This window comes from Cyphellophora europaea (genome assembly GCF_000365145.1).
Source record: "Cyphellophora europaea CBS 101466 unplaced genomic scaffold supercont1.11, whole genome shotgun sequence".
NCBI classification, from domain to species: domain Eukaryota; kingdom Fungi; phylum Ascomycota; class Eurotiomycetes; order Chaetothyriales; family Cyphellophoraceae; genus Cyphellophora; species Cyphellophora europaea.
Window position 1 is genome coordinate 607,287 of NW_008481799.1, and position 24,860 is coordinate 632,146.

The window sequence follows — 24,860 nt, forward strand, 5'->3', positions numbered from 1 at the left end:
ATGGTGTGGCTTGGTCAAAGGTGTCATCTCTACGAAATAAACCACGCAATACAAGCAAAGACTAGGGTGAGGGGGCTGCATCTCCTGCATCGGCTGTTCCCTGTCAAACGCCTTGTCTGATAAGATTAGATGAAAATTTTCATGCGCTACTTCGCTATGTGAGCTCCCCTCTCTCCACCCTGCTCCCCACCCCCTCCCTCCTCTCACCCTGTCTCATCCGACATCGCAGAGCAGCTTCGAGGCTCCAATCCACGTGTCTCGTTCGAGCGATCGCTGCTGTGGTCTAGCCCGTAGCGGACCCAACGCCCTGAAAAGACTGGATGGTGCTGCAGCTCCATGCTGTTACCTCGCGGCATATGACCCGACTCTGCTAGATCCATCGGCCAGATTTGTTTACGTTGCTGACGGCGTCGATCGATGGTGCGCCAGACCCTGCTGCTGATATCAAACAACAATACAATGTGAGCTAGAATCGCACACTCTGGTTAGGGACTCTCCTCTCCTTCAATCCCCGCAGTTCCGCCAGTCAAGTACAGGGGTGAACGGACAACCGCTGGAGCGGCAACGATGAACCGAAATGCAACTACCTAAGACAATTTCGACACCAGCAGCTACTGTTCCGTGTAGCACAGATGTCCAGCTATCAAATGCAGCAGGTGATGAGTACCTTATCCAAGTGTCCTGGCCTCTAGCTTGGGAAGACAATGTGGACTCGCGTCCATCTGTCCCCATATTGTAAGTTTTCTCTACTGCCATGACCTTGACCGAAACTCGAGCTCACTATCATGCCCTGGTGCAGTTATGTCCTTGACGGCAATGCACATTTCTTCACCCTCGTCGAAACGGTCCGCAGAGGTCTCGCTGTTGCAGCAAGTACCGATGCCGTCGTCGTGGGCATCGGCTACCCTGACTGCGGCCACTATGTCTTTGGAAATCGTCGAGGCTATGATTTGACCCCGCCCACGTCCACGTACGTGCCACCACGAAGCTGGGACGGCAAGGAGTTCACCTTGCCCCATGGTGGAGCGACCGAGCTATTGGACTTCATCCAAAACATCGTACGGCCTCATCTGCTCAGTGAAATCCTGCCGGGCTTCCAGCCAGTGAAGGAAGTGCTTGCTGGTCACTCTTTTGGTGGCCTATGCGCACTGCATGCCCTATTCTCGCATGCATATTGCTTCGATACCTTCATCGCCATCAGCCCCACCATTTGGTGGAATGACCACTTCTTGCTGAGGGAAGAAAAGGATTTCGTGCAGCATATGGCTTCGCATTCCGGGAAACGGCCATTGAGCTTATACCTCTCGTATGGGTATTACGAGCAGTATCCGAAGCGTCGGAAGACATATTCAGATGAGGAGTATGCAAAGAGACTAGCTCATGCTCTGTCACTGCGCACCAACGACGATATTGAAGACATGGCTGATCGTCTGGGTCAGTCCAACCTCTTCAATGTCGTCAAAGCTAAAGGCTACGCGGACGAAGATCATGGGAGTGTTGCGGCATGTGGTCTAGGTTGGGCTGTTTGTGACGCTTTGGATGACGATCGGTTCGCTTGACAAAGTTTCTCAACACTACTACGAAGTATTTCAAGCAAGCTTCATGCGTACCTCGGTTCCGCTGCCGCTGGGATGCGCATTCTCGGCTTCCGCGCTTCACACCCGATCTTGTGAGCCCAATCCATGCTGGCGGAGCGGCATTTTCTCTTCCCGCCAAGGGCCAAGAATCCATGGGTCTTCTTGGCCATCGTTAGCTGCACTAGCCTCACCTCGGAGCAAGCCTCGACTGGTGCAAGGCGGGTTGGAGGTGGATCTGTGGACCCTAGATTCAAGCCATTTGTCTTATCTGATGATCTGATACGATTATGTTTCCCTGCGAGCGACTTCGCTTCCACCAAGCTTTCCACCGCATAGGCAATATCGCCGAAGATTCTCCTCTTTCTCCGGCCAGGCGAGCACTTCCTCAGTGGTCTCGCCGCTCATCGACGACGCCGATCCTGGAAGAAGGGTGGGGAGCCATGTGCACATCCAAGATTTCTACTGCTTCTTTTGCATGCGAACACCCTGTGGAATCCGCTAATTTTTTTTCGCTTGCGGGATATAGCTTCTTGCTGTAGGTCCAGTGCCCTCGTTTATATGGATCGACCTCATCCCGGACAGACTTTGAGTCTCTTCGTCCCTGAGCCCTCTTCTCTTCACCAACAGCGCTCCTTATAGCCAATTACTGCCGACGCCCGAGGGTTCATATTTCTGTCATTGCCTTGACATAGACTGAGCAAAGCGCTCACCATACAATGGCAACGATCACGCCTGCAGACAGAACTGCCCCTCCGGAGATAGACGTCGAGAAGAAGGACCATGTCGACCAAGTCACCGAGATCAATGATGACCTCAAGTCCGATTCCGACAGCAGTTCCGCCCACAAGCAGGATGGTGTTAAGAAAGTCGAAGCCGTGACCTCAGTGTGGACAAAGAAGACCCTGATAATCATGTTTGTCCTGTGTGTATATTCCAGCTCTAAAACCACTGAATGCAGTTGCTGACATCAACTCCTTAGGTTGTACCTAGTTTCTTTCGTCGACATGCTCATTGTGGGCGTTCAAACCAACCTCAATCCTTACGTGACCTCTGCTTTCAGCCAGCACGGTCTCCTTGCTACAACATCCATTGTCGCCTCTATCCTGGGTGGTTCCTCATCTCTAGCAATGGCCAAACTCATCGATATTTGGGGCCGTACGGAGGGCTTCATGGCTATGCTTCTGTTAGTCACCATCGGGCTGATCATGAAAGCCACTTGCCAGAACGTCGCAACCTACGCTGCCGCTCACACACTATACTGGACTGGCCATCTCAACTTGCTGTACGTCATCGACGTGGTAATTGCCGACATGACCTCGCTCCGCAACCGAATGCTCATGTTGACACTGAACGGCACGCCCACGATCGCCTCCACATTCGCGGGTCCCGCTATCGCCGAGCTTTTCTACACACAGTCCAACTTCAGATGGGCATTCGGTGCCTTCTGCATCATTCTCCTCGGCTTCGGGCTACCAACCTCGCTCGTCCTGCTCCTAAACCAGCGCAAAGCCGCTAAGTTCGGCATGTTGCCTGAGAAGACACACGACCGCACGCCTGTGCAATCCATCAAGCACTATGTCCTCGAATTTGATGGTATGTCTGTCCCCCACGATGCTAGAGCAAACTGACGTTATCCCACAGTCGTTGGCATCATTCTTATCACCGCCGCCTTCTCTCTGATCCTGCTTCCCTTCAGCCTGGCTTCCTCCTCGGGCGACAAGTGGGCCAGCGCCAGCATCATCACCATGATCGTCATGGGTGTCTTCTCGCTCGTCCTCTTCATCGTCCACGAGCGCTTCTGGGCCCCCGTCCCATTCATGCCATTCCACTACCTCAAAGAGCGCACCATCATCGGCTCCTGCATCCTCTATGGCGTGATGTTTATCAGTATCTTCTGCTGGGATGCCTATTATTCCTCCTACCTCCAGGTGGTCCATAACCAATCCATCACCCACGCAGGATACATCCTCAACTCCTTCAGCTTGACCTCGAGCTTCATCTCGCCCTTCGTCGGCCTTCTCATCCGCCATACCGGCGAGTTCAAATGGACCTCCTACGCCGGCCTGCCCTTCGTTGTCCTCGGCACCGCTCTTCTGATCCCCCTTCGCCAGCCCTCAACCCACGTCGGCCTGCTCGTCATGTGCCAGGTCTTCATGGGCATTGGCACAGGCATCTGGGCGACCTGCGGCCAGCTAGCCGTCATGGCCTCGGTCTCACACCAACAGATTGCCGTTGCCATCGCCATCTGGGGACTCTTCGGCAGCATCGGCGCTTCCGTCGGTCTGACCATTGCCGGCGGCCTGTGGACCAACGTCTTACCCGCCGCACTCGTCCGCGAACTGCCCGAAGGCAGCAAGGATCTGGCTGCCAGCATCTACTCTTCGCTCGTCATCCAGCAGGAGTATCCTATTGGCACGGAGATTCGCGACGCCATTATCAGGGCGTATGCAGATGTGCAGCGGAAGATGGTTATTGCCGGTGCCGGTTTCATTCCGGTTTTGCTGATTGCTATCTTCATGTGGAAGAACATCAATGTCAAGAAACTGGAGGAGGCCAGGGGCACGCAGACTAAAGGCACCATTTGGTGAGCGTCCCTTAAGGAACGTGCGCTCACCATTGTGATACTATGGGTTGGCACTCCACACCTAGGGATGGCCGGCAGCAATCCAGTCACCGCATATCAAGTAACAAGAAGATAGAAATATCCCGGCTTTAATACTACATATTTGTCCAGAATCTGCTCTCGAGAACTCGAACGGTGGACAAGTTGAGCGAAACTCACCCCGAGGTACTCACATATGAAAGTACTGGCGCTCGAGATGCAAAATTCCTTTGTGATTTTCACAATCTGTCGGGGCACGCGAGCGCCGGGGCTGACTATCTCACCAAGCCCGGTCGAACAAGATTGGTCAACAATGGAAGTATCCATGGTTATGATCTTCAGCACGATGGCCACATCCAGTTCCGCTGACATTGCGAGATATACTGGTAGATGGACAGATCCGATATAGATTTCTGATTCAGGGGTCTCAGCCTCGGATCGCCTTGGCAAACAACGAGGATAGGCAGCCACTACCAAACACTGGCATAATGGTAACACTTCTCAGGCTGCCAAACTTAGAGAACTCAGAGATAAATACGCTTCCACCAGATCACTATAAATACTGGCTTGTGGCATTTGTGCCGTCCTCAGAACACGCACGAAAACATGGCACTCTTGCCTAAAGTCGAAAGATCTAGACTCACAATACAAGGGCTTGCTGAGGGTGCCAGCAGCGGGGCCAGTGCAATGTCTCCAGAACAACATCGCATGGTGTCTCGCCGCGAGAAAATAGTTGCTTCCAGGGTCTTCGACAAGTTGCCACCGGAGCTGGTAGCCGCGATTTTGCGACCCTTGCTTGTGCTCCGGAACGAAGCGCCAAGTCATGAGGGCATTGCTAGCAACCACCTACCTCATCGTACAACCACTCATCATAGGGACTCTCCAGAGTGTGAAAGCGAGAGATCTGGAATGTTCTATTTGAATGAGCTTTCAGGATCTCGCATGCGAAAATCCGAACTCCAACCGAGCCTTCTTCTCGTGTGTCGACGGTGGCACGAGATAGGAAGGAAGATACTTGCCAAAGAGAACGCACTCTTTGCTCTCAACGTGGACGATAGCCACTGGTGGATCAAACACCTTGAGTCTCTACGACGAACAGGTACTTTCGTGGCGAGGATATTTTGTCCATTGTTCACTCAACCCACGGTCGAGCCGACGGTCGAGCCACTCATGACACTCTACATCGATGCAGAGCAATCACTGGAGCAGTCAAGCGACCTTGACAGAATCTGGCTCATATTTTCCAAAGATGATCTCCCCATCGTCGTACGCTTCCTAGCAAGCTGGACGACACTCCCTCCCTGGCTCGGGTCTGCACCTAAACACGCCATCCAAGCCGTCCGAGTTCACTTACACGCCAACTCTCTGATATACGGTTACCCTCGACGCCTTCAGTGGTCTATAGACCACTGGAGAGATTACATCTTCCCTCTTCTCCACGGCTCTATTGTCTCAACCAAGTTGGATTATTTCTCGCCATTTGAGCGACCCTATCAGTTTACACGGCAAATTCGTAACACGATGCGGGCTGACTTTGCCGTTGAATCGAATGGACCGGCCAATATTGACTGGCGGGAGCGCATATACTCCATCGAAAACCGCATCAAGTGCTGCCAAAAGAAGTCCGTCAGAGCAATGCGTGTTGCCCGAGCGGCCGGCGACTCGATGAGCCTGGCTCCCCTGGCCCACATTATATTTTCCTTCCTCCATGATTTACACGCTTTCACCCTCCACGAAAAGTCGTGGCCTACCGACCGTCACCACGAAAACTTCGAAATCCTTGTCCAACGCACGCTGCAATACATCAAACTCCTATATGAACTCTCTGATGCCCACCAGACTTCCCCCCGGCGGCGGCGCGAGGCCCGCCGCTTCTGCAACCACGCCGCGAACGACATCCGCTTCTGTCTGGGTGTCCTGTGCGCGCAACAACGCTTCCCCTTCACCTTCAGCAACCTGGGCAACTTCAACCGCCAGCAGATCGCCGATGTCGGCGGCCAAATACTGTGGCGTGATTATTATCATCGCCTCGAAACCATCTTCGGGATCCTCTTGGACGACATCGACGAAGTCCTCGACGACATCTCGACGCCATCACTGTATCTCACCGTCAACTTGATGCACCGCGCGCTGTGCTACGCGCAGGCATCGAGCACCAAGCGAGCAGAACGGTATTTGTCCGCGGCAATCCGTCTCTGTGCGCCAGCCGAAGCTGATGCGGTGGAGTGGACGGCGCTGGAGATGGCGAAAATATATGCGGTATGGTGGGAACTTGCGCCGGCCATGCGTGCGAAGCTGAAACTGCCGACAGAGCCGTCCGACTGGCCTGAAGATAGTGAGTGGTCGTGGACGTGGAATAAAGATTCGCGGCAGGTCCTTCTCGAGTATGCGAAGGTGGTCTGGGCGGATCTGGTGAGGCAGAGGTATGGAAGTGAGGAGGTTGTGGTGTTGAGAGAATGGAGGGAGCTTTGATTGAAGCCGTGGTTGTTCCCTGTCGACGACTTGGACGGGTTGGAAAAGCTTTCGAACCCACATATCTCCCCCTTTTCACACTGGTGCATGGATTCATGCGTTATACCTCTGCAAGAAGAACGAGCATATACTATTCGTCGCGAATGTGTTTTGCTCACAAATTCGAATTCTCTACACTGCGCTCTTGATTAACACTAGTTCAGAGCACAGAAGTAATTCCTTTTCGAAGGTTACTATACTAGCATGATCATCAAGTTACTTGTTTAAAAAGTGCAGTACTCCAACCCAGCTCAGCTGTTATAGATACCCACAGCTGGCTTTCCAACCAGTCGATCCGTCGCCTTGCTCGGGAGGAACCTCGGGGTGTGCGTCATCTTCTCTGCCCCTTTAGCCATTTCCTCGACTTCACTGAATTGGAACGCTTTGTTCTTCAACAAATCATAGATAGCCCGAGCGTAGGATTTGCTGATGAGGTATTGCTGCGCCAAATATCTGACTTGGATAGTTTTCTCACTGACCTGGTCCAGCATGACAGCGGTGTTGGAGTGGAGGTGAGCGCGTGCCTCATCGTTCATGACGCGCTCGTACAGCTCACGAGGTTGATCGTACTCGGAGAGCTTGCCTTCGTGGTGGAAATGGGACTTGCGAGACACGACGTTATCGGCCACGTGATATGGTGCTTCGGCTACATCGCTTCGGAAGCGGTCGATGGGGTCGAACGAGTTTGGTGCGTAATCTAGGTTGCCGGCATGGTTGGCATCAACGCGCATGGTCCCGTCAAAGTTCAAAGACGAAAATGACTTTGCCATGAATGGGCAGTTGACTATCATGTTATCAGTTTAAAGTCACCCTCGGGATGGAGCATACTGACCGGGGATTTGATGGTAGTTCGTGCTCCCAAGACGATGGTATTGGGCATCGCGATAGAAGAACATGCGGAATTGCAGAAGCGGATCAGGGCTATCCTCGATGCCGGGAACCATTGCTCCAGGAGAGAAGGCGACCTGCTCCACATCCCTGTGGAAGTTCTCAGGGTTCTTGGTCACACGCAACTTGCCGAACTCTTGCATCTATGTCATATATTAGCATTACTAATTCTCGAGCAACAAAACACTCGAGAGGCTGAAATCACTTACGGGGAATCGTTTCCTCGGCCAAACCTTCGTCACATCAAATGGATCGAATCCCAACTCGGCAGGATCAGCCTCTTCAGGCTTCATGATCTGGACGTGCGCGGTATACGAAATATCCTCGCCTTTCTCAATAGCTTGCCACAGGTCACGCTTCGAATAATCTGGGTCGATGCCGCTCATTTCCACTGCCTCCTGGCGAGTAAACTGCTTCTGGCCTTGATCGGCAAGAAAATGATACTTGACGTAGACGAATTCACCCTTGGCATTTACCCTATCCTTGTCAACCACAGGCATGGGGCGAAGCCGGCTGACTCACCACTTGAAAGTATGGCACCCATAGCCATGATTGTTTCTCCAGCCGTTCGGCGTGCCATGGTCGCTGAAGAACATCATTCCAGCGTGATTACCTTCGGGAGTATGTGCTAGTAAATCAAAGGTCGCATTATAGTCAAGTAGAAAGTTGTCTGGTCGGCGTCCTTGAGACCTGATGACGTCTGGCCCCTGAATCGGGTCGCGACAGAAGAATATCGGGAAGTTCAGTCCGACAAGGTCATAGTTTCCCTCGCCAGTATAGAACTTGACAGCGAAACCACGCGGATTTCTGGCAAGATCAGGAAACTCGCGTCCAAGAGTCACTGTTGAGTAACGGAGGAAGATAGGGGTCTTGACGCCGACACCGCTCAGAAAGTCGGCCTTGGTAAGATGCGACATATCTTTGGTGGTCTCAAAGTGACCAAACGCACCACTCCCACAAGGATGGACCATTCTTTCCAGGAGCTTGTGCCGGTTGAATGCTTGTTGCTTCTGAAAGAGGAAGATGTCAGAGGCCAAAGGGAGGCCGCCGACTGTCTTGCTATGATCGGGTGCTGGCCAGGGAATCGCATCGTTGTTCGTGTGGTACGGCCCATCGTCGACGCGCTTGCCGCCTTGAACGGTGCCGGAGATCTTTGCAGCTGTTATTGCTGGTCCTTCATTAGCACCCTGAAACAACGATGTCCTCTGCATGGGCCGAGGGTCAATCCCTGCGGCACCGGCAATGTCTTGCATGGCTTGTGAGGCGGTCTGCATGGTTCTGGTGTGTAAAAGGTAGCGCAGCCCCCTTCGGAGGCGACCTCAGCTATATTACCTCGGGACTTTGAGACCTGGTTTCGATCACGGTATTTCCGCACCCGCAGCTCTGATCAGTCCAGCGAAGAAGCCAGGCTAAACTGCATACATGATGCTGACTAGAGATTCCGCAACTCACCTTCCGGCCAGTAGAATTAAGTGGTTGGTCATATCATGTATTCTTGATAGAAACAAAACTCCACTCCCGTGGACTTGACCAGTTCAACGGGCAAAACAGATTCGCCCGGAGATGTGTTGACGTGCCACGCGCATAATGTATGATTACATGTGTCGTGACGCCTTTTAGGAGAGCGAAGATATGGATGAATACATGATGGAGTGCAGCGTCGTACCTGATCTACGGTGGGGATCGGAAATCCATTTCCTTAACATCCGCAATTCCGTCCCGCCAGTCAAATGGCACAGATTATTCATGACGCATCTCACCTACACAAGGAGCTCAGAACGAGAGATGAGTGCTGCTGGTATTTCCGACGAGTCGGAGGCGTGTCGTGACACAAACCAAATGCTTCTCATGGCCCAAAATTCTGCGCGCTGCCGCAAGGTGGGATTGATTCAGCTCGATGAGTTCTCTCTTCGCCCTCCGGACCTGCCAGCGCATCTTCACAAACAGTCAGAAGTCTCGCGTACTGCTTCGTCCTGTTACCGGACGGAGCTTTGCCTCCATGGCTGATTTGAACCCTTCAAGCTTTCTAGACACTTCTGGCGAGACTACGCCAGTCTGGGTGCACACTGACCCGTACTCCAACCGACCAGAGTTCCCAAAGTTGACGGCAGATGTCTCCGATGATGTATGCGTTATTGGGTCGGGAATCTCTGGTGTATCCACCGCCTACCATCTGGTAAAGCAGGGCAAATCGGTCACGATGATCGAGGCACGTAACTTTCTCTCAGGAGAGTCAGGTCGAACTTCAGGTCATCTTGCCTCCAATCTCGACGATGGCTATACAGCTATCGCTTCCAAGTTCGGCAAGGATGGTGCAAAGGTTGCTGCTGAGTCTCATCAATGGGCTTTGCAGCATGTGGGGGACGTGGCGCGCGAGTTGAATATCGATTGCGAATATAGGATTCTCAAAGGTTATACAGTATCGCAATATCCTGTGGGAACCGAAGATCACAAGAAAGACATCAAGATGCTGCAGGATGAAGTCAACAAATCACGCGAGCTTGGTCTAGATGCGAGCTTCCAAGAAGGCTTGAAGATCCAGGGCTGGGATGGCGGCGTAGATCAACGGGCCACCGCGGTCTTTGGTCACCAGGCCACCTTCCACCCTACAAAATATTTGAATGGCCTCCTCAAATGGCTCAAGAACCAACCGAACTTCACAGGCTATTCTCAAAGACGCGCGACGAACGTCAGCGAGTCGGGCGTCACTGTACCCGTCGTACATACTCACCTCGGGCCCACAGGAGTTACGATCGAGACTGCCAACGGCCATACTATTACCTGCACCGACTCGGTCGAGGCAACTTGCGTACCGCTGCAAAAGCTGAGCGTCATCGCTGAGATGGTGTACCTTCGAACCTACTGCATCGCGATTCGTGTCCCGAAGGGCAGCGTTGAAGACTGTCTAATCTACGACACCGCCGAAGTCTACAAATACATCCGGCTCACGTCTTGCGATGCGGAATGGGACTACCTCGTTGTGGGTGGCTGCGACCACAAAGTCGGCCAAGAAAACGAGCAAGACGCGCGCTACGCTGAACTCGAGACTTGGACGCGGGAACGCTTCACCCGCGCAGGACCCGTCGACTACCGCTGGTCCGGACAGATTTTCGAGCCGGTCGACTACATGGCCTTCATCGGTAAGAACTCGGGCGCTGACCACCGATACATCATCACCGGAGACAGTGGCAACGGTCTCACGCACGGTGTTCTGGCTGGCAAGCTGATCTCCGACTTGATACTGGGCAAGGAGAATTCGTGGGCGGATGTATATGATCCGAAGCGCAAGGCGACGCTTGCGAAGAGCGTGCCTTCGATGCTCAAGCATGATGTTCAGATCAATGCGCAGTACAAGCGATTTCTGCAGACAGATATCGCTGACATCGAGGATTTGGCCAGGGGCAAAGGCGGCGTCTTGAATGCGACGGGAAAAAAGCCGATCGCAGTCTACAAGGATGAGAATGGCAATGTCAGTAAACGCAGCGCACTGTGTCCGCACTTGGGCGGAGTGGTGTGCTGGAACGACAGCGAAAAGAGCTGGGATTGTCCGATCCATGGCAGTCGGTTCGCAAAGGATGGAACGCAACTGATTGGACCGGCGGCCGCAGGGTTGAGAGAGGAGGAATGAGAGGGAGTTGACCCCCGGGTGCAGGGATATTTGTTACCAATCCTCCCCTAGGAGGAAAGAATGCATACCCAGCAGCAACTGGTCATCCCGTATCACAGCCACTCCAGATGGTGTGCAGGTGAGCAACTTGACACTTAATCCGAGTCTCGAAGACCATCACCGCCGTACTCTTCAGTAGGAATGACACATCGAAACTCCTGGTGCTCAAGCACAGCATAAGCTAAAGAAGCCCCGAGTTGTCCCTGCCGTGGAAACGTACGTTGATGGCCGGAACACACCTTTCGCGTTTGGACAGTCCGTGTCTTTAAGTCTTTGGAATTTGGAACTTCCTCGGACCAACTAGAGCTTCGCCTTCGGCAAGTGTTCCTCCTCCAACATCCTCCCCCCCGTCCCCGGAATCTCAAACTCCGCCGCCGGCACCGTGACCGCCACGAACCTCGCCGGCTCCGTCTTCGAGCCGTTGATCCACTTGTGCATCGTTCCTCGCTGCACGATATGGTCCTGTGCAAACGCAAGCAAAACCATCATTAGCACCTCTCATTCACACTCCGATAAACTCAAACACTGGAGAGAAAAAGGAGAGAAAAAAAAAACTTTACCCCAGGCAACAAAACCCTCGTCTCCCCCGAATCCAACTCATGCACAATCTCCCCCAGCACACAAATCGAGAAATCCACACTCTTGGTGCGATGCATCCCGGACTCCGCTCCGGGCAGCAGATCCACCACCACGAGGTTCACGCCGCCATCGGGCACGACGATATGGCGTTGCCGGTAGCTGGCCGCGCTCTCCGTGCCGCCACGGTAGCGCTTGACGTCCCCTTCGTCGGTGAAGTCGACGGGGATGCGGTCGGTGGCGAAGGAGCGCGCCATGCCGCCGAGGGCGGGCGTGCGGGCGTATATCTGGGGTGGGGAGGCGGCGTAGATGGACTTGCCGGTTTGGGGGTCGTGCGTCGTGATGTACCGGCGGTTGGGGCGGAGGGTGGTGGGCGTGGTGGTCCATGTGGAGTCCGGGCCGGAGGCGGGGGTGGAGGCGGAGGGTTTCTTGTTAGTCATGGTGGAACTGGAGGCGGAAGTTTGGCGGCACGCGTTTAGGTGGGGACGGGGATGGATATGTCTTCTGATAGTCGCGAAAAGCAGTCTGTTCCTCCTTGAAGGCTCCTATCTTGTGAATATAGGAGCGTGTGAGTCGGGTAGAGTGCTTGCATACTTACCGAACCGAGGCTGAGGCTATGCGGGGGTGTTTGAGCCGTTACGCCCACGGATCCATGTTGCGAGGCACCCTTGCACTGCCAAGTCTGGGGTACTTCGCGGGCCAGGGAGCAATTCCCAGACCAGGGTGGGGTGTCTTGCAGAAATCAGGTGCTGGTACCTGAGGCTTTAACCCCCCCACCGTTCTTGTATGATGCCAACGTCAAGCTTCCTTCCCCGAAACGATGTGCGTCCTCATCGTTGACGATGAAGGGTACGGTGATCGATTTACTCCCCGGGCAACCCCGAAGGTTTGACACTTCCTTCGAGGTTCCTCGTTCGTTGATATGTGGATGGTGTGGTAGGACGTGTATTTCTACTTCCAGTCCCACTAAATTGAATGTTTGATATAATTCCCTGTACGATCGACACCACGTACCATGCGGGAGCCTCCAGTTTGAGCTGCGGTGCTGCTGGCCTGGAACTTGTGGCCAGCATGGGAGTCGCGGAACACACCGTCGACTGGTAGATGCCTCCGAAGACCTCGTCGACTGGTCTGTGACCTGGATGTCTACCTCGTTGATGGGAAGTTTATGGAACATTTAATGTCGGTTGGTGAGAGGATGGTGACACGGCCGTGGATGCTAGTGTCGGCATTTGCATGAAAATTGACGTGACGCTTGTTGCAGCCGGAGCTGGTCTTGTCAGAACCATCTCGAGTGTCCGCATAGCCTAGCATCCACTTCGGAAAATTGTTGTGGGCGAACTCGAGGCTAGCCATGACAAGAGCTTGACGTCCTCGAGGGAAGAGCGCGTGGTGCGTTTGAATAAGTTTATGAAAGGCTGGTCGTTGAAGTTGGTAGAGATCAAACCAAGACCTTCTAGATGAGGTATAAGGAGGAAGATGGGGGGTCGTATTGGTGGCGGTGGTGGCGTTGGCGGTGGTGGTGTTGGTGCCGGTGTTGATGGTGTTGGTGGTGGCGATGGTTGCTGAAGTAAGTTGGAACGATGAGGACAAAGGTCATCGACCGAGGGAGGAGCGTCTATTAAGTAGTTGTGAGAACCTGGCAAATCTCAGGCGGTGAGAGGTGCAAACGGCAGAGATGACATTGGGTGAAGACACCACGGTGAAGACACCACGGTGAAGTGTTCTGTGTTTGTCACTGTAGCTGGCCAATCACAGAGGGAGCCTAGTTGAATGTGTGGCTAGCAGAGCATGAGTAAGCTGTTGCCTAGCGGCATAGTTAGTGTCAGTGACACAGTGACATAGCTGCGGCAACAGTTCAGCAGAACAAGGGGCTCGAAGACGTGAAGAGATGTGAAAGTAGGTGGAGTCAGAGTTGCAGAGAAGAGGATGTATTGAATGGGTGAAAGGGCGGAATGGCAAGTTGAGTATCAAACAGGCTTGAACGGGGTCAGCGGAGTACGTTCCGAGTTGTGTCGCCTGCATATGCTCGATGAGCAAGCTGACCGGTAGCTGTTCGGACGCTGAGGAAGGAAAGAAAGAAAGCGAAAAGCACTTGGACCCTGATGCTGTCGCAATTTGCCCGGGCTCTATCGTAGGTAAGAGATGCTCAAGTCATAGACATGTAGAATAATGCACACCGAAACTGTCCCGCGGATTCGCTGAAGCCCACACTATCTTCGTCTCATAGGACGTAACGCCGCGTTCGCCTATGACCCGCTGCACATATCGAATTTTGAATTAGTCCGCTCGACCGCTCCATTCTCAGGAATCGCTTTCGGTCACCTCATTGATTGCTGTGACTCGACGCCCTGAAGCTCGGCCGGCACTTCCGTCTAGTATGAACGGACCAACATCGTTGCGAGGTGTCAATGGTCCTTCGGCACCATTGACGTTGCGATCTCCGCTGTCAGGCGTTTGCGTCCGTGTGGTTTCGAGGTTCGCTCCATCATCACCACTTCTTCGAGGCGTATCAATCGCTTGAGAGACGGAGGCGATCTCTGAGGACTCGGGCTTGTTCGCTTGGCGACGTGAAAGCAAAGTGCCATTGCGCGTTTGGCTATCCGCGGCAGTATCTTCAGCAGCAGCAGGGGTAACGACGACATTCGTGGCCCCGGACTCTCCCGTGGGCTCAGAAACCTGACCGTTGCCATTCGCAGGCTGATCTTCTGCTTCCGCTGCTGAGTCATCGTCCATGTCGATGTCAACATCAACATCCGCATTTAGGTCCCAATAAGCACGGCAATTCGGGCATTGGAACTGTACGTAATTGTGATTCTTGCCCTCGAGAAGTGGCCTTATGCATTTGTAGTGCCATGTATGAGCGCACGGAGCAACAAAGAGAAATTGACAAGGCTAGCAGCTGTCAGAGGGTAATATCAGGCTTTCAGTAGAAAGGACTTACCGCAATGCGACCGAGGCATATACAACATTCACCGCTGCTTGCGTCAGCTGCGGGCTGGTCCTTTGCGAGCATCTGGAGTTGAGCATGGCGCTGCTTGCTATAGTATTGTCAGAATATACCAAAGTATGGTTGATAGGGGGCCATACTTGAAATTATTAGGCTTCTTTTGCCATGACCGATTGCATTCAATTCGAATCTTAACGCAACGGAAGATCATCTCCTCGCCACCCCGAAAATCAATCCCCAATTGCACGATATCACCATCCTTGACAGGAAATGGTTTAGATTCCGTGTTGGGTGGGCTCAGGCGGATATGATTGAGGAAAGTGCCGGAAGAACTGGCCACATCCTTGATATACCATTGCCCTTGCGCATAGCTGAACTCGCAATGCTTTCGAGATACAACTTTTGACTTGAATCCAACAGGGGCGTCTGACGGACCCATAGGATTGGGATTGGGGATGCCTTCTCGCTCAGAGTAGCGGCCGACACGAATAATGGACTCGTCGCTTGGTAACGTTCGTGACACGGGTCCAAAGTTCAAAGACTGCCTGCCATTGCTGCGAACTTCTTGGTGCGGAAAGAAGCGGATCGCGGGCAGTGCCGTCGACTTTGGCTCAACTCCAGGACCCGCTCCGCTCGCATCGGCGGTGGACGTGGCTGATTCCGCCGTGACAGTCCTCGTCGCTCTCGGGCGCGTATTCGAGTCCATCAATGAAGCTGCAGCACCCGACGTGACTCTGCTGGTTCTCGCCATCTCGTCGAGGTTGAGATCGGTTGGCTGAGCTTCCACAGGAGCCGCCTCGTTATCAGTATTGGTAGTCTCACCACCGGTTGGGGAGGGTGGGCGGAGCTCAGAAGTATTAATATTTAGACGGCTGACTGCCTCATCCAGCAGGCGATCCGTCGCCTCTCGTTCGTGGGATCGAGATCGGCTTCGTCGGCGAGGGTGTGAAGGAGCAGGCTGGATACGGGGATCAGGGTAACTGACAGAACGGTGGAAGTAGGAGCGGGGCGAGGTTCTTGGAGACTCTGCGCCTGTAGGGCTACCGGATCCTGACCTTGTTTGACTCGAGTGGGATAGGTGGCGCAGGTAGCTTAAGGCTCTGCGACGTGAGCTGGTTGGGTGTAGGTTTGCACCTTCGGGCGTGGGAACCGAGATAGACGGAGACAGCATGAGTTAGTTGCCGAGAAGCTGGTAGCGGTGGTCGGGTGAAACCAGGAGGCACAGCAGTGATAGGCTGATGGCAACTGCGATGCTGTTGGTCTAAGGAAACAAGGCAGACACTGGCAAACGCAGACGTCCAGACACGCAACAAGGCGCTTTCCTGGAAAGACGATTGTGGACTGGTAGGTAACAGCGATCGGTCAAAACGGAGATTGTGGTCTTGAGGGTGGTCAGGCGGATTGCAGCTGAGGTGTGATGTGTAAGACTGGACTTTGGTCGTCGAGTGGCACAGACTGGGAGGCCGAATATGATGCGAAGTGAGGGGGAAACGCAATCAAAGTAGATCTTCAATGCAAATCAGACATATTCGCCTTTCTGCTGACTTTCGTGCTTCTACCGCCGGCCTCTTTTTGGGGCAGACAAGGCGGAGAGGGGGCGAGGGGATCTAGACGGTCCAAGCGGTAGACGTAGGTTGCGCCATTGACGCAGGGTCAATGAGAAGTTACAGCGGGCTTTAACACAGCGTCAAGCCTGGACCGCCTAGAGCCGACCCTTGGGGCTTGACATGGTGCGCTAAGCCTCTAAAGCCGGCTAAATCCGGGTATACTTCAAGATCCCGGGCGACTGGGAAGCTTTTTCCGACTCGGCTTCTCCCTGCAGCGAATGGAGAAATTGACCGAGTGCCACTTGATCAGATTTACACCCGCCCGCCAGTGATACTGCCGTTGCTTCTGGTCTTGTCGAGAGGGACAATAGATCTGATACCAGCATCTCACAGCGTCCGAGTCGCATAAGCTGTGCGATGAGCCATTGAAGAACGGCTCTATCCGACGAAAATCCATCTCAGCACCACAGTCGCCGCAATGCGAACAGCAGCAGTCCGGGCTCTGCGCGATGCCCGCGTTGCATCAAAGCTGCCGTCCCCGCCGGCACGACCATACGCAACCATCAATGCTGCTCAGAAAGTACGTCTGATCATTACATGATTCCGCAAACACTGACACCTGCCAGGATCCCGTTGAGCTCGACCACATCACTACTCTTCCCAATGGCGTCCGCGTCGCGACCGAGTCATTACCAGGCCCCTTCTCTGGCGTCGGTGTCTACATCGAAGCTGGATCAAGATTTGAAGATGAAAGCTTACGCGGAGTCAGCCATATCGTAGATCGGCTGGCGTTCAAATCCACGAAGTCAAGAACGGGCGATCAGATGTTGGAAGCCCTAGAGACGTTAGGAGGCAACATTCAGTGCGCCTCGTCGAGAGAAGCACTGATGTATCAGTCGGCCACTTTTAACTCTGCTGTTCCAACCACGACCGCTCTGCTAGCCGAGACGATCCGAGATCCATTGATTACGGAGGAAGAGGTCCAGCAGCAGCTCGACACAGCCGCATACGAGATCAATGAAATTTGGGCCAAGCCAGATCTGATCATTCCCGAGCTACTACACATGACCGCGTATAGAGAAAATACGTTGGGCAACCCTTTGCTATGTCCGAAGGAGCGGCTACCCAGCATTACTCGAGATGTGATTCAGAAATACCGGAACCAATTCTACAAACCTGAACGCATGGTCGTCGCCTACGCTGGGACCAAGCACGAAGATGCAGTGAAACTAGTGGAGCAGTATTTTGGTGACATGAAGAAGAGCCCGGAAGCCGAGAGCCAATCTGCCTCAGATTCAGCATTCACACAACCCAACCAACCCAATCTACCACAATCGACCAGCAAGTCCTTCCTCTCCAAGATCGGCCTCAGCAACTTCTCAACCTCCGCTCCTCACCAAGCAACGGTTTCTCCTCTCGACCCTTCCATGCTCCAGCCTGCTCCTGTAAACGACCTCAGCCAGCCCTCACACTACACCGGCGGCTATCTGGCTTTACCAAAACTCCCCGTTCCCCAAAACAATCTATCAATGCCCCTCTCATACATTCACATTGCCTTTGAGGCCCTACCAATATCCTCCGATGACATCTATGCGCTCGCAACCCTGCAGACTCTGCTTGGCGGCGGTGGGTCATTCTCAGCTGGGGGTCCCGGAAAGGGCATGTACTCGCGACTTTATACCAACGTCCTCAACCAGCATGGTTGGGTCGAGAGTTGCGTTGCTTTCAACCACTCATATACCGACTCTGGCCTCTTCGGCATTGCAGCAGCTTGCGAACCCGGGCGCGTTGGACACATGGTCGATGTCATGTGCAGAGAGTTGCAAGCCTTGACCCTCGACACTGGCTTCTACGCCATGCAGCAGAATGAAGTCAACCGCGCCAAGAACCAACTGCGCTTTTCACTCTTGATGAACCTCGAGTCTCGCCTAGTGGAGTTGGAGGATCTAGGCAGACAAGTCCAAGTACACGGTCGCAAAGTTGGCGTACAAGAGATGTGTGCCAAGATCGATGCACTGACCGTCAACGACCTCAGACGGGTTGCTCGGCAGGTGTTCGGTGGCCACGTGTACAATAAGGGCAACGGGACGGGTGCTCCGACAGTTGTGATTCAGGAAGGAGAGGACCCTGAAGGCAAGTACAAAAAGCAGATCCATTGGGAGGATGTACAGAACCGCATCTCTAAGTGGAAGCTTGGGAGAATGTAGGGAAGGCTGACGACCAGACTTTGTGTATAACACTCCTTGCTCCATGATAGCAACCAACAGACGGCGAATCTAAGGTCGATGCTACGACACCCATCGTGTTCCGGCTGTGCGGACATGGCCGGACTGATCTAATATCACTGTATCGAGAGAAACAAATTACTCAGCATCCTCGTCTCACACCCCACGAACCAGGCACGACTTGAACACTGGTAACACGGCTGATATAGCAGGTTTTCATATTTCTTCGCTTGCTAACCCGCACTCCAACATGCGAGGGTCCAAGACAGGCCAGTATTGATTCTTCAAATATTCGCAGTTTCTCATGACCCCGAAATCGAGCATCCAGAACCCGAGCCAAATCCCACACACATCCATATCATCGATGCTGCGACTGCTGCCCTTTCTCCCCCTTTCCACCCGCAGCTCTATACCTCCCATCCAATTCCCGATCCATACTCCTCCTTCCCACCCCTAGACTCAACAACAGCGCCACCGCTTTAACGGCCGTCAACACAATAAACACCGCCCGCATGCCCACGACAAACGACCTTACCACGTCCACTCTAACCTCATCGCCAGGATCCCGAAACACCAGCTCCCTCAGCACAAACGCCTCGGCATTCTGCGCGATACCCGCATCCCTGCCACGACTCGCGAGTGCGTCGCCCGCAACGTTCTGGAAAATCGTGCTCCCGACACTGACGCCCACACACATGCCCACACTGCGCATGAAGGTATACATGACCGTCGCCGCGGCGCTCTCGCGGTCGCTGCGCGTCGTCGTCTGCACGCCGAAATTGATGGAGCTGAGACTGAAGCCACTCCCCAAGCCAATCACCGAAAGCACGACGGCCCAGATGGCCACGGGCGTGTCCTCGTCGAACATGATGGTCAAACCGTAGCCCAGCAGCTCGAGGGCGTGGCCCGACCAGGTGGCCCAGCGGAAGCGGCCCCAGCGCGTCATGAGCACGCCGCAGACGATGCTGGCGGGCAGCGCGAGGGCGAGCGCGGGGATCATGTTGGCGCCGGCGACCGTGGCGCTCGCGAGGCGCACCGCGCTGAAGTAGAAGCAGATGTAGTAGAGGGCGAGGAAGAGGACGAGGCCGTACAGGAAAGCCAGGATGAACAAAATGACGGCGCTCGCGTCGGGGAAGACGCTGCGCTGCACGAACGGGTAGCGCGCCACGTGGCGCTCGTGGGCGGCGAAGGCCACGAGGCCCAGCAGCCCCAGCACGAGGGGCGCCAGGACGGGGGCGCTGGCCCAGGGGTATTGGTTGCCGCCCCAGCTGACGCCGACGAGAGCGGAGGTGACGCTGCCCATGAAGAGGACGCCGCCGCCGTAGTCGACGGTGCGCAGCTTCTGCGACAGCGTCAATGGACTCTCGGCCGGGCGCAGCCGAACCAAAAACCAGCTGGCGAGCATGGCGGGCACGCCGATGGGGAGGTTGATCCAGAAGCACCAGCGCCAGCCGTCAGGGGCCATGTCGGCGAGGGCGCCGCCGACGACGGGGCCGATCATCGTACCCACCGCCCACGCGAGCAGCACGATGCCGAACCATTTGGGGCGCTGGCGCAGCGGCACGATGTCTGTGTAGACGGCTTGGGCGAGGGCGACGATGCCGCCGCCGCCGACGCCCTGGATGACGCGGCCCGCGAGGAGGGTCGCTATCGTGTCGGCCAAGGCGCAGGGGATGCTGCCCATGACGAAAAGCCCCAGGCTGAGGAGCAGGATGGGGCGGCGCCCGAAGATGTCGGAGAGGCAGGCGAGGAAGGGCTGCACGACGGCGTAAGGGAGGAGGTAGGCGGAGCCGGCCCAGAATGCGGTGGTGGTGTTCGCGGAGAGGGAGGCGGAGAGGAGGGGAAGGGCCGCGATGAGGATGTCGGCGTCCAGGGCGACGAGAAGTGAGGCGAGCGCCAGGGTGCCCATGATGAGGAGCTCGTGGGTGGTGGATTTCCAGTCGGCGGGCTTGGTGAGGCTGGATTCAGGATCGGATGGGTCGCCGGGGTTGGAAGTTTGGATTTCATCTTGGCTGCTGTCTTGGTTGTATTGAGGGGCCAAGAGCGTGCTGTCGCGAGAGCCGCATGAGGCAACGGAGGCGGCGCGAGAGGATGTGTTGGGAGTGTTGATTGCGCTGGAGTGGTGTTTGTTGGGTGCGTGGTGCGCGATATCCGGCGCGTTGAAGCTCATATTGCTATGTGGACATGTGTTGGTCGATCGCGGCGGAGACTGTGGTGGTTGGTTGGCCGTGACCAGGTAAGCGAACGAAGACAGAGACTGCAAGTTGTTGTGAGCAAGAGGCTTGCGCTCTATTGTGGGACTGGGTTTGCTTCCGTCCGATGTCGAGGCCGACAGGCGCAAGAATTTATCGTTGTCAGTGATGGGCGAAGGTGGCGAGCTGGAGCGACAATGCAAGAGGTGCTCGTCGACCAGGCTTCGGAGGGAGGCAATGTCTTGTGTACTTACGTCTGAACTTGTTCGGCTTGGCATGGAGCCTGGGACATCGTCCATCTGGCTGTGGTAGGTGTTGCCCCTCTTCTGAGAGGGGGAGTGAAGTGACGGAAAACGACGGGGTGACATTGGTGCGGCTCAACTATAGGTACTGAGGCGGGTGACATGAAACGTTTGGTCCGACTATGGAGGCGTGCCTGCGTGGTGCCTTGCTTTCGTTGCCTGCGCTCGGATGGGAGAGCAGGCGAGTCGGATGATGTCGTTTGCTGTCACTGTGCTATGCCGACGGGTCCGGGGGGGGTATGAAGGTGGGGTATGGTCACAAAGATGATGGGTGTCAGAGGGGAGTACAAAGGATATCTGAGGTGTGGTATAACAAAGGTCAGTAATGTAGCAAGAAAGGGCCATCTAGTTACATCACAAAGCGCGCATTGACTGCCAGGAAATGCTTCATAATCTGGACTGGGGTACTCAAAGCGTGTGCTATCATTGGAAGCATTTCCTTTGGCTCTTTGGTGAACGACCGTGACAGTGATTGCAACAAGGATGGGTACTGGATGTCGCTATATGGGGACCAGCGAGCCCTCCACTCTGCCGTGGTTTGCTGCCATGCTTGTCGGGCACCTGGGCGTGGATAGAAGTGGCTGCTCTCAGGACCCATTAACGGTTCAAGGCGAGCACGCTCTGTGGCATGGCATGTTGCCTCGCAAGAGTGGGCTATAGGCAGGCAAGCTGATCACAGATCGGCTCTGACTTGATGACAGTGGTATTGCTAGTGGTCCAGTGGGCCGGCATTGCCATGCCACACATCGTCACCCGAAAAACACGTAGTCTTTTTGCTCATCATCGCCTCGCCGAACGATAACACAGAATTCCTTGGAAGGAGGTGCGGAAACGGCGTTACCTGTCAAAGGCGCTAGGTGCGAATGCTAATGCTAATGCTAATGCCATGTTGTCCCAACATGGTCGAGATGGCAATATGGACGCTATGTCAGTTGTGAGTCCGCCCCATAGGGGCTGATGAGGCTCTAGACCAGGATCAGCGCACCATACGTCTGCATAGAGCCGCATGCCAGCGGGCTTGCGCGCCTAATCTGTCTTAGCCAGTGAGATGCGGACGGGAAGCCGTCAAGCAGGTGTAAGCTGTAACGCCAATCGCATCATCTCATCCGAGATCTGACTGGTACGATCCGAATGCGAAACGCTGTGTGTGAGGCAGAGTTGCGCGGTTGTGCGGTAAGTGTTGAGACTGCAAGATGGAGGGCCATGGCAATAAGGCAGAGATACCTCTATGCTCATCCTGGCACGCCGCCGCCATCTGTATGCATGTAATGGGGCATCAACAAGATAGTATCGCTGTACGCCAGGTCTCCGCTTGCCCAGAAAGGATAAACCCTTGGCCCAATTTCTATACAAGTAGAGAAGTTTTGGCTATTGGCTGTGATATCTACAATGGCCCCAAAATGCTTCCACAGCTTGAATACTCTGTCTGGAGTAGGTCTTGGTCGAGTTCACATACTTCATTCGCGATCCAATTCCACCTGATCTAGTTCGAGTCAGATATCCTGTATGGCCGCATGTCTCAGTCAGCCATATTTCTGGCCCTCGCTTCCTCGACGCTCCGCTCCCAGTCCGTCCGACCTAGATAGATGAATTCAATGAGAGCAACAAGTCCGAGCGCCATGGCGACGCCCGTCCACAGGCCCCAGAGGCCCCATCCTGCGCCGAACGCTGTGCCGAAAGAGATTGGCAGGGCAAACACATAGTAGCAAAACAACTGCACGTAGCCTCCGAATTCTTGTCGACCGAGTCCACGTAGCATGCCGTTACAGCAGGCTGCCAAGGCGTCGAACAACTGGAAAGCTGCGCAAAGCGGTAGGATCTCTGATACGACCCTGATGACTTCGGGATCGCTGGTAAACAAACGCGGAATGTAATCCTTCAAGGCCGACAAAAGCGTAACATTCATAATGCCAACCAAGGTGGCTGCAACCACTGTCACTCTCATACTCACCTTGGCCGCGTCAGCAAGCGTGGCGCCAATGAGATTCGCCACTCGTGTCGAGCCCGCGATCGACAGCGGGAACGGAATCTGAAACGTCAGCGAAGTCAGGGTAGCCAGAACCGACTGCGCAGCGAGAATCTCCTCTCCAAAGTAGCTGGAAGCAAATGTCAGGATCTCGAATGCTAGACACTCGGCCTCGATCATTATTAAGCCGGGGATAGCCAGCTTGATCATCGGACCCCAGTTGTGCAGCGCTTTTCTTGTGAATCCATTCCAACATGACATGCCGTGTTTGCTTCCAAAGCGAACGTAAAGGAAGAGGCCTATTGGCAGCAGATTGTCGGTAATGGCGACCGCGATTGGCGCCCCAACGAAGCCCCACTGGAAATGCCACACAAAAAGCCAGTTCATGAAAGCGTTGAGCGGTGCACAAATAAGCAGTACCCAAAGGGAAGCAGAAAATAGGCCCTGTGCTTGGCAGAAGCGCTTCCCAGCCTCGAAGGCTGCATATCCCGGTGCCCCCAGCAGGACAACCTTTAGATACAGACCAGCCAGATGTGCTACTCTTGTTTCCGGGACCAGGGCCTCCAGAATCTTGTCGGCCAATAGCCAAACTATCGCGATCGGAATGGTTATAGCCCAAAGAAAATAGATCATGCGTTGCATTTGCAAGCCCACCAGCTTCTTTCGCCCAGATCCATAGGCTTGGGCACAGAGGGTATCGAGCGAAGTGGCCAATCCCTGGTATATCGCGTAGCCGGTGATATTTGCAGACATTGAGGCGAGGGACACTGCTCCGAGCTCAGCCACGCCAATGTGACCGACAGTGAAGACAGAAGCGACAGTCAGTGAATACTGGAGAACAAAGGTGATCATGAGTGGTGCCGCGTAACGGCCGATGACCTTGGACTCGCGTTGCCACGTCGTTTGGATCTTGCCGGCGCTAACGGCCTCCTCCCACTGCTTGCTGATATTCTCTGGATCGTCGAGACCACCATACGGTTTCGTAGGGTCAGGGAGTAGTGCACTAGTCTCTGTGACTGCACCGGCGCCGTTCAACCGGCCTGCTTCTTCGTCCGGTGGGACTTTCAAATTGCCTCCAGGGATCCCAAGAATGCTCTTTCTCCTTTCCTCACCCGTCCACGGATGCTTTGGAGGTATTATATCGTTGTCGCGAAGCAGACTGCGCTCTTCCTCCATGGCTCGTTGCCACTCTGCCCTCGAAAGTCTGTCTGAATCTCTCCATGATGGGCGTGGAAGGAGGGATGCTCTATTACCAGCTCCCGAAAAGCTTGGACGACGATAAGAGCCGACGAAAGAGTGGGTAGCGGTTGGGGCAGAGGTCGAGGGTTGTAAGTTGTCATCCTCATAGTCGGAGTCAGACTCGGACACGGCCGCCTCCTCATCTGTGTCTTCTTCGATATCACGCGCCAGAGAAGCTTGGGCAATGGGCGCCGACTGTCCTAACGATCGAGAGAGACTGGAGACACGCTCCAGGCCGAGAATTGGCTGTGGAGGGGTAGGCATGGTGATCAATGGAAACACTGGCTACCTGTCTGAGCTCCTGGCGACAGTGGGGCGAGGATAGCAGGACGAAGATGGCATTATAAGAGGAACACGCCTTTCGACACCGACCATGAGGCGGATCTGTCGTAGCTGGTAGCTCTATCAGAGTTCGATGTCCACGTGCAGGGCATCGGCTACGAACTCCCAAGGAAGCAAAGCGCCTCTAGGTGGGCCGTGCGCCCCTGGGACTCCCCCCCGCAATACTTGTAGGCGCTATTGTCCGTCCGCCGGAATATTTCTCACAAACTCCCTCTTCTCCCAGCAGCGATATTGATTACGGTGCACCAATCGCTCTCTCTACATCTATTAGACCTG

General features: G+C 54.6%; 10 protein-coding genes across 10 annotated transcripts; 5 read left to right on the plus strand and 5 right to left on the minus strand.

The window, feature by feature from the left end:
- Positions 1 to 577: 577 nt before the first annotated feature.
- On the plus strand, positions 578 to 1,559 carry HMPREF1541_09901 (uncharacterized protein; the record flags this gene model as incomplete). Its single annotated transcript, XM_008714573.1, has 2 exons — positions 578 to 735; positions 800 to 1,559. The coding sequence occupies 2 exons, from the start codon at positions 578 to 580 to the stop codon at positions 1,557 to 1,559; spliced, it is 918 nt and encodes a 305-aa protein (XP_008712795.1).
- Positions 1,560 to 2,293: 734 nt separating this feature from the next.
- HMPREF1541_09902 (uncharacterized protein) lies at positions 2,294 to 4,165 on the plus strand (the record flags this gene model as incomplete). The annotated part of the gene is made up of 3 exons (XM_008714574.1): positions 2,294 to 2,499; positions 2,557 to 3,170; positions 3,219 to 4,165. 3 exons carry the CDS (start codon positions 2,294 to 2,296, stop codon positions 4,163 to 4,165), a joined length of 1,767 nt encoding a protein of 588 aa, XP_008712796.1.
- Positions 4,166 to 5,349: 1,184 nt separating this feature from the next.
- Positions 5,350 to 6,651, plus strand: HMPREF1541_09903 (uncharacterized protein; the record flags this gene model as incomplete). The annotated part of the gene is made up of 1 exon (XM_008714575.1): positions 5,350 to 6,651. One exon carries the CDS (start codon positions 5,350 to 5,352, stop codon positions 6,649 to 6,651), a length of 1,302 nt encoding a protein of 433 aa, XP_008712797.1.
- Positions 6,652 to 6,941: 290 nt separating this feature from the next.
- HMPREF1541_09904 (uncharacterized protein) lies at positions 6,942 to 8,852 on the minus strand (the record flags this gene model as incomplete). The annotated part of the gene is made up of 4 exons (XM_008714576.1): positions 6,942 to 7,474; positions 7,523 to 7,721; positions 7,788 to 8,055; positions 8,101 to 8,852. The coding sequence occupies 4 exons, from the start codon at positions 8,850 to 8,852 to the stop codon at positions 6,942 to 6,944; spliced, it is 1,752 nt and encodes a 583-aa protein (XP_008712798.1).
- A 725-nt stretch (positions 8,853 to 9,577) lies between these two features.
- HMPREF1541_09905 (uncharacterized protein) lies at positions 9,578 to 11,206 on the plus strand (the record flags this gene model as incomplete). Its single annotated transcript, XM_008714577.1, has 1 exon — positions 9,578 to 11,206. One exon carries the CDS (start codon positions 9,578 to 9,580, stop codon positions 11,204 to 11,206), a length of 1,629 nt encoding a protein of 542 aa, XP_008712799.1.
- Positions 11,207 to 11,545: 339 nt separating this feature from the next.
- On the minus strand, positions 11,546 to 12,261 carry HMPREF1541_09906 (uncharacterized protein; the record flags this gene model as incomplete). The annotated part of the gene is made up of 2 exons (XM_008714578.1): positions 11,546 to 11,707; positions 11,806 to 12,261. The coding sequence occupies 2 exons, from the start codon at positions 12,259 to 12,261 to the stop codon at positions 11,546 to 11,548; spliced, it is 618 nt and encodes a 205-aa protein (XP_008712800.1).
- Positions 12,262 to 14,125: 1,864 nt separating this feature from the next.
- Positions 14,126 to 15,522, minus strand: HMPREF1541_09907 (uncharacterized protein; the record flags this gene model as incomplete). The annotated part of the gene is made up of 3 exons (XM_008714579.1): positions 14,126 to 14,716; positions 14,766 to 14,862; positions 14,912 to 15,522. 3 exons carry the CDS (start codon positions 15,520 to 15,522, stop codon positions 14,126 to 14,128), a joined length of 1,299 nt encoding a protein of 432 aa, XP_008712801.1.
- Positions 15,523 to 16,796: 1,274 nt separating this feature from the next.
- HMPREF1541_09908 (uncharacterized protein) lies at positions 16,797 to 18,525 on the plus strand (the record flags this gene model as incomplete). Its single annotated transcript, XM_008714580.1, has 2 exons — positions 16,797 to 16,898; positions 16,945 to 18,525. The coding sequence occupies 2 exons, from the start codon at positions 16,797 to 16,799 to the stop codon at positions 18,523 to 18,525; spliced, it is 1,683 nt and encodes a 560-aa protein (XP_008712802.1).
- A 376-nt stretch (positions 18,526 to 18,901) lies between these two features.
- Positions 18,902 to 20,713, minus strand: HMPREF1541_09909 (uncharacterized protein; the record flags this gene model as incomplete). The annotated part of the gene is made up of 1 exon (XM_008714581.1): positions 18,902 to 20,713. The coding sequence occupies one exon, from the start codon at positions 20,711 to 20,713 to the stop codon at positions 18,902 to 18,904; it is 1,812 nt and encodes a 603-aa protein (XP_008712803.1).
- A 1,843-nt stretch (positions 20,714 to 22,556) lies between these two features.
- HMPREF1541_09910 (uncharacterized protein) lies at positions 22,557 to 24,506 on the minus strand (the record flags this gene model as incomplete). The annotated part of the gene is made up of 1 exon (XM_008714582.1): positions 22,557 to 24,506. One exon carries the CDS (start codon positions 24,504 to 24,506, stop codon positions 22,557 to 22,559), a length of 1,950 nt encoding a protein of 649 aa, XP_008712804.1.
- Positions 24,507 to 24,860: the final 354 nt, after the last annotated feature.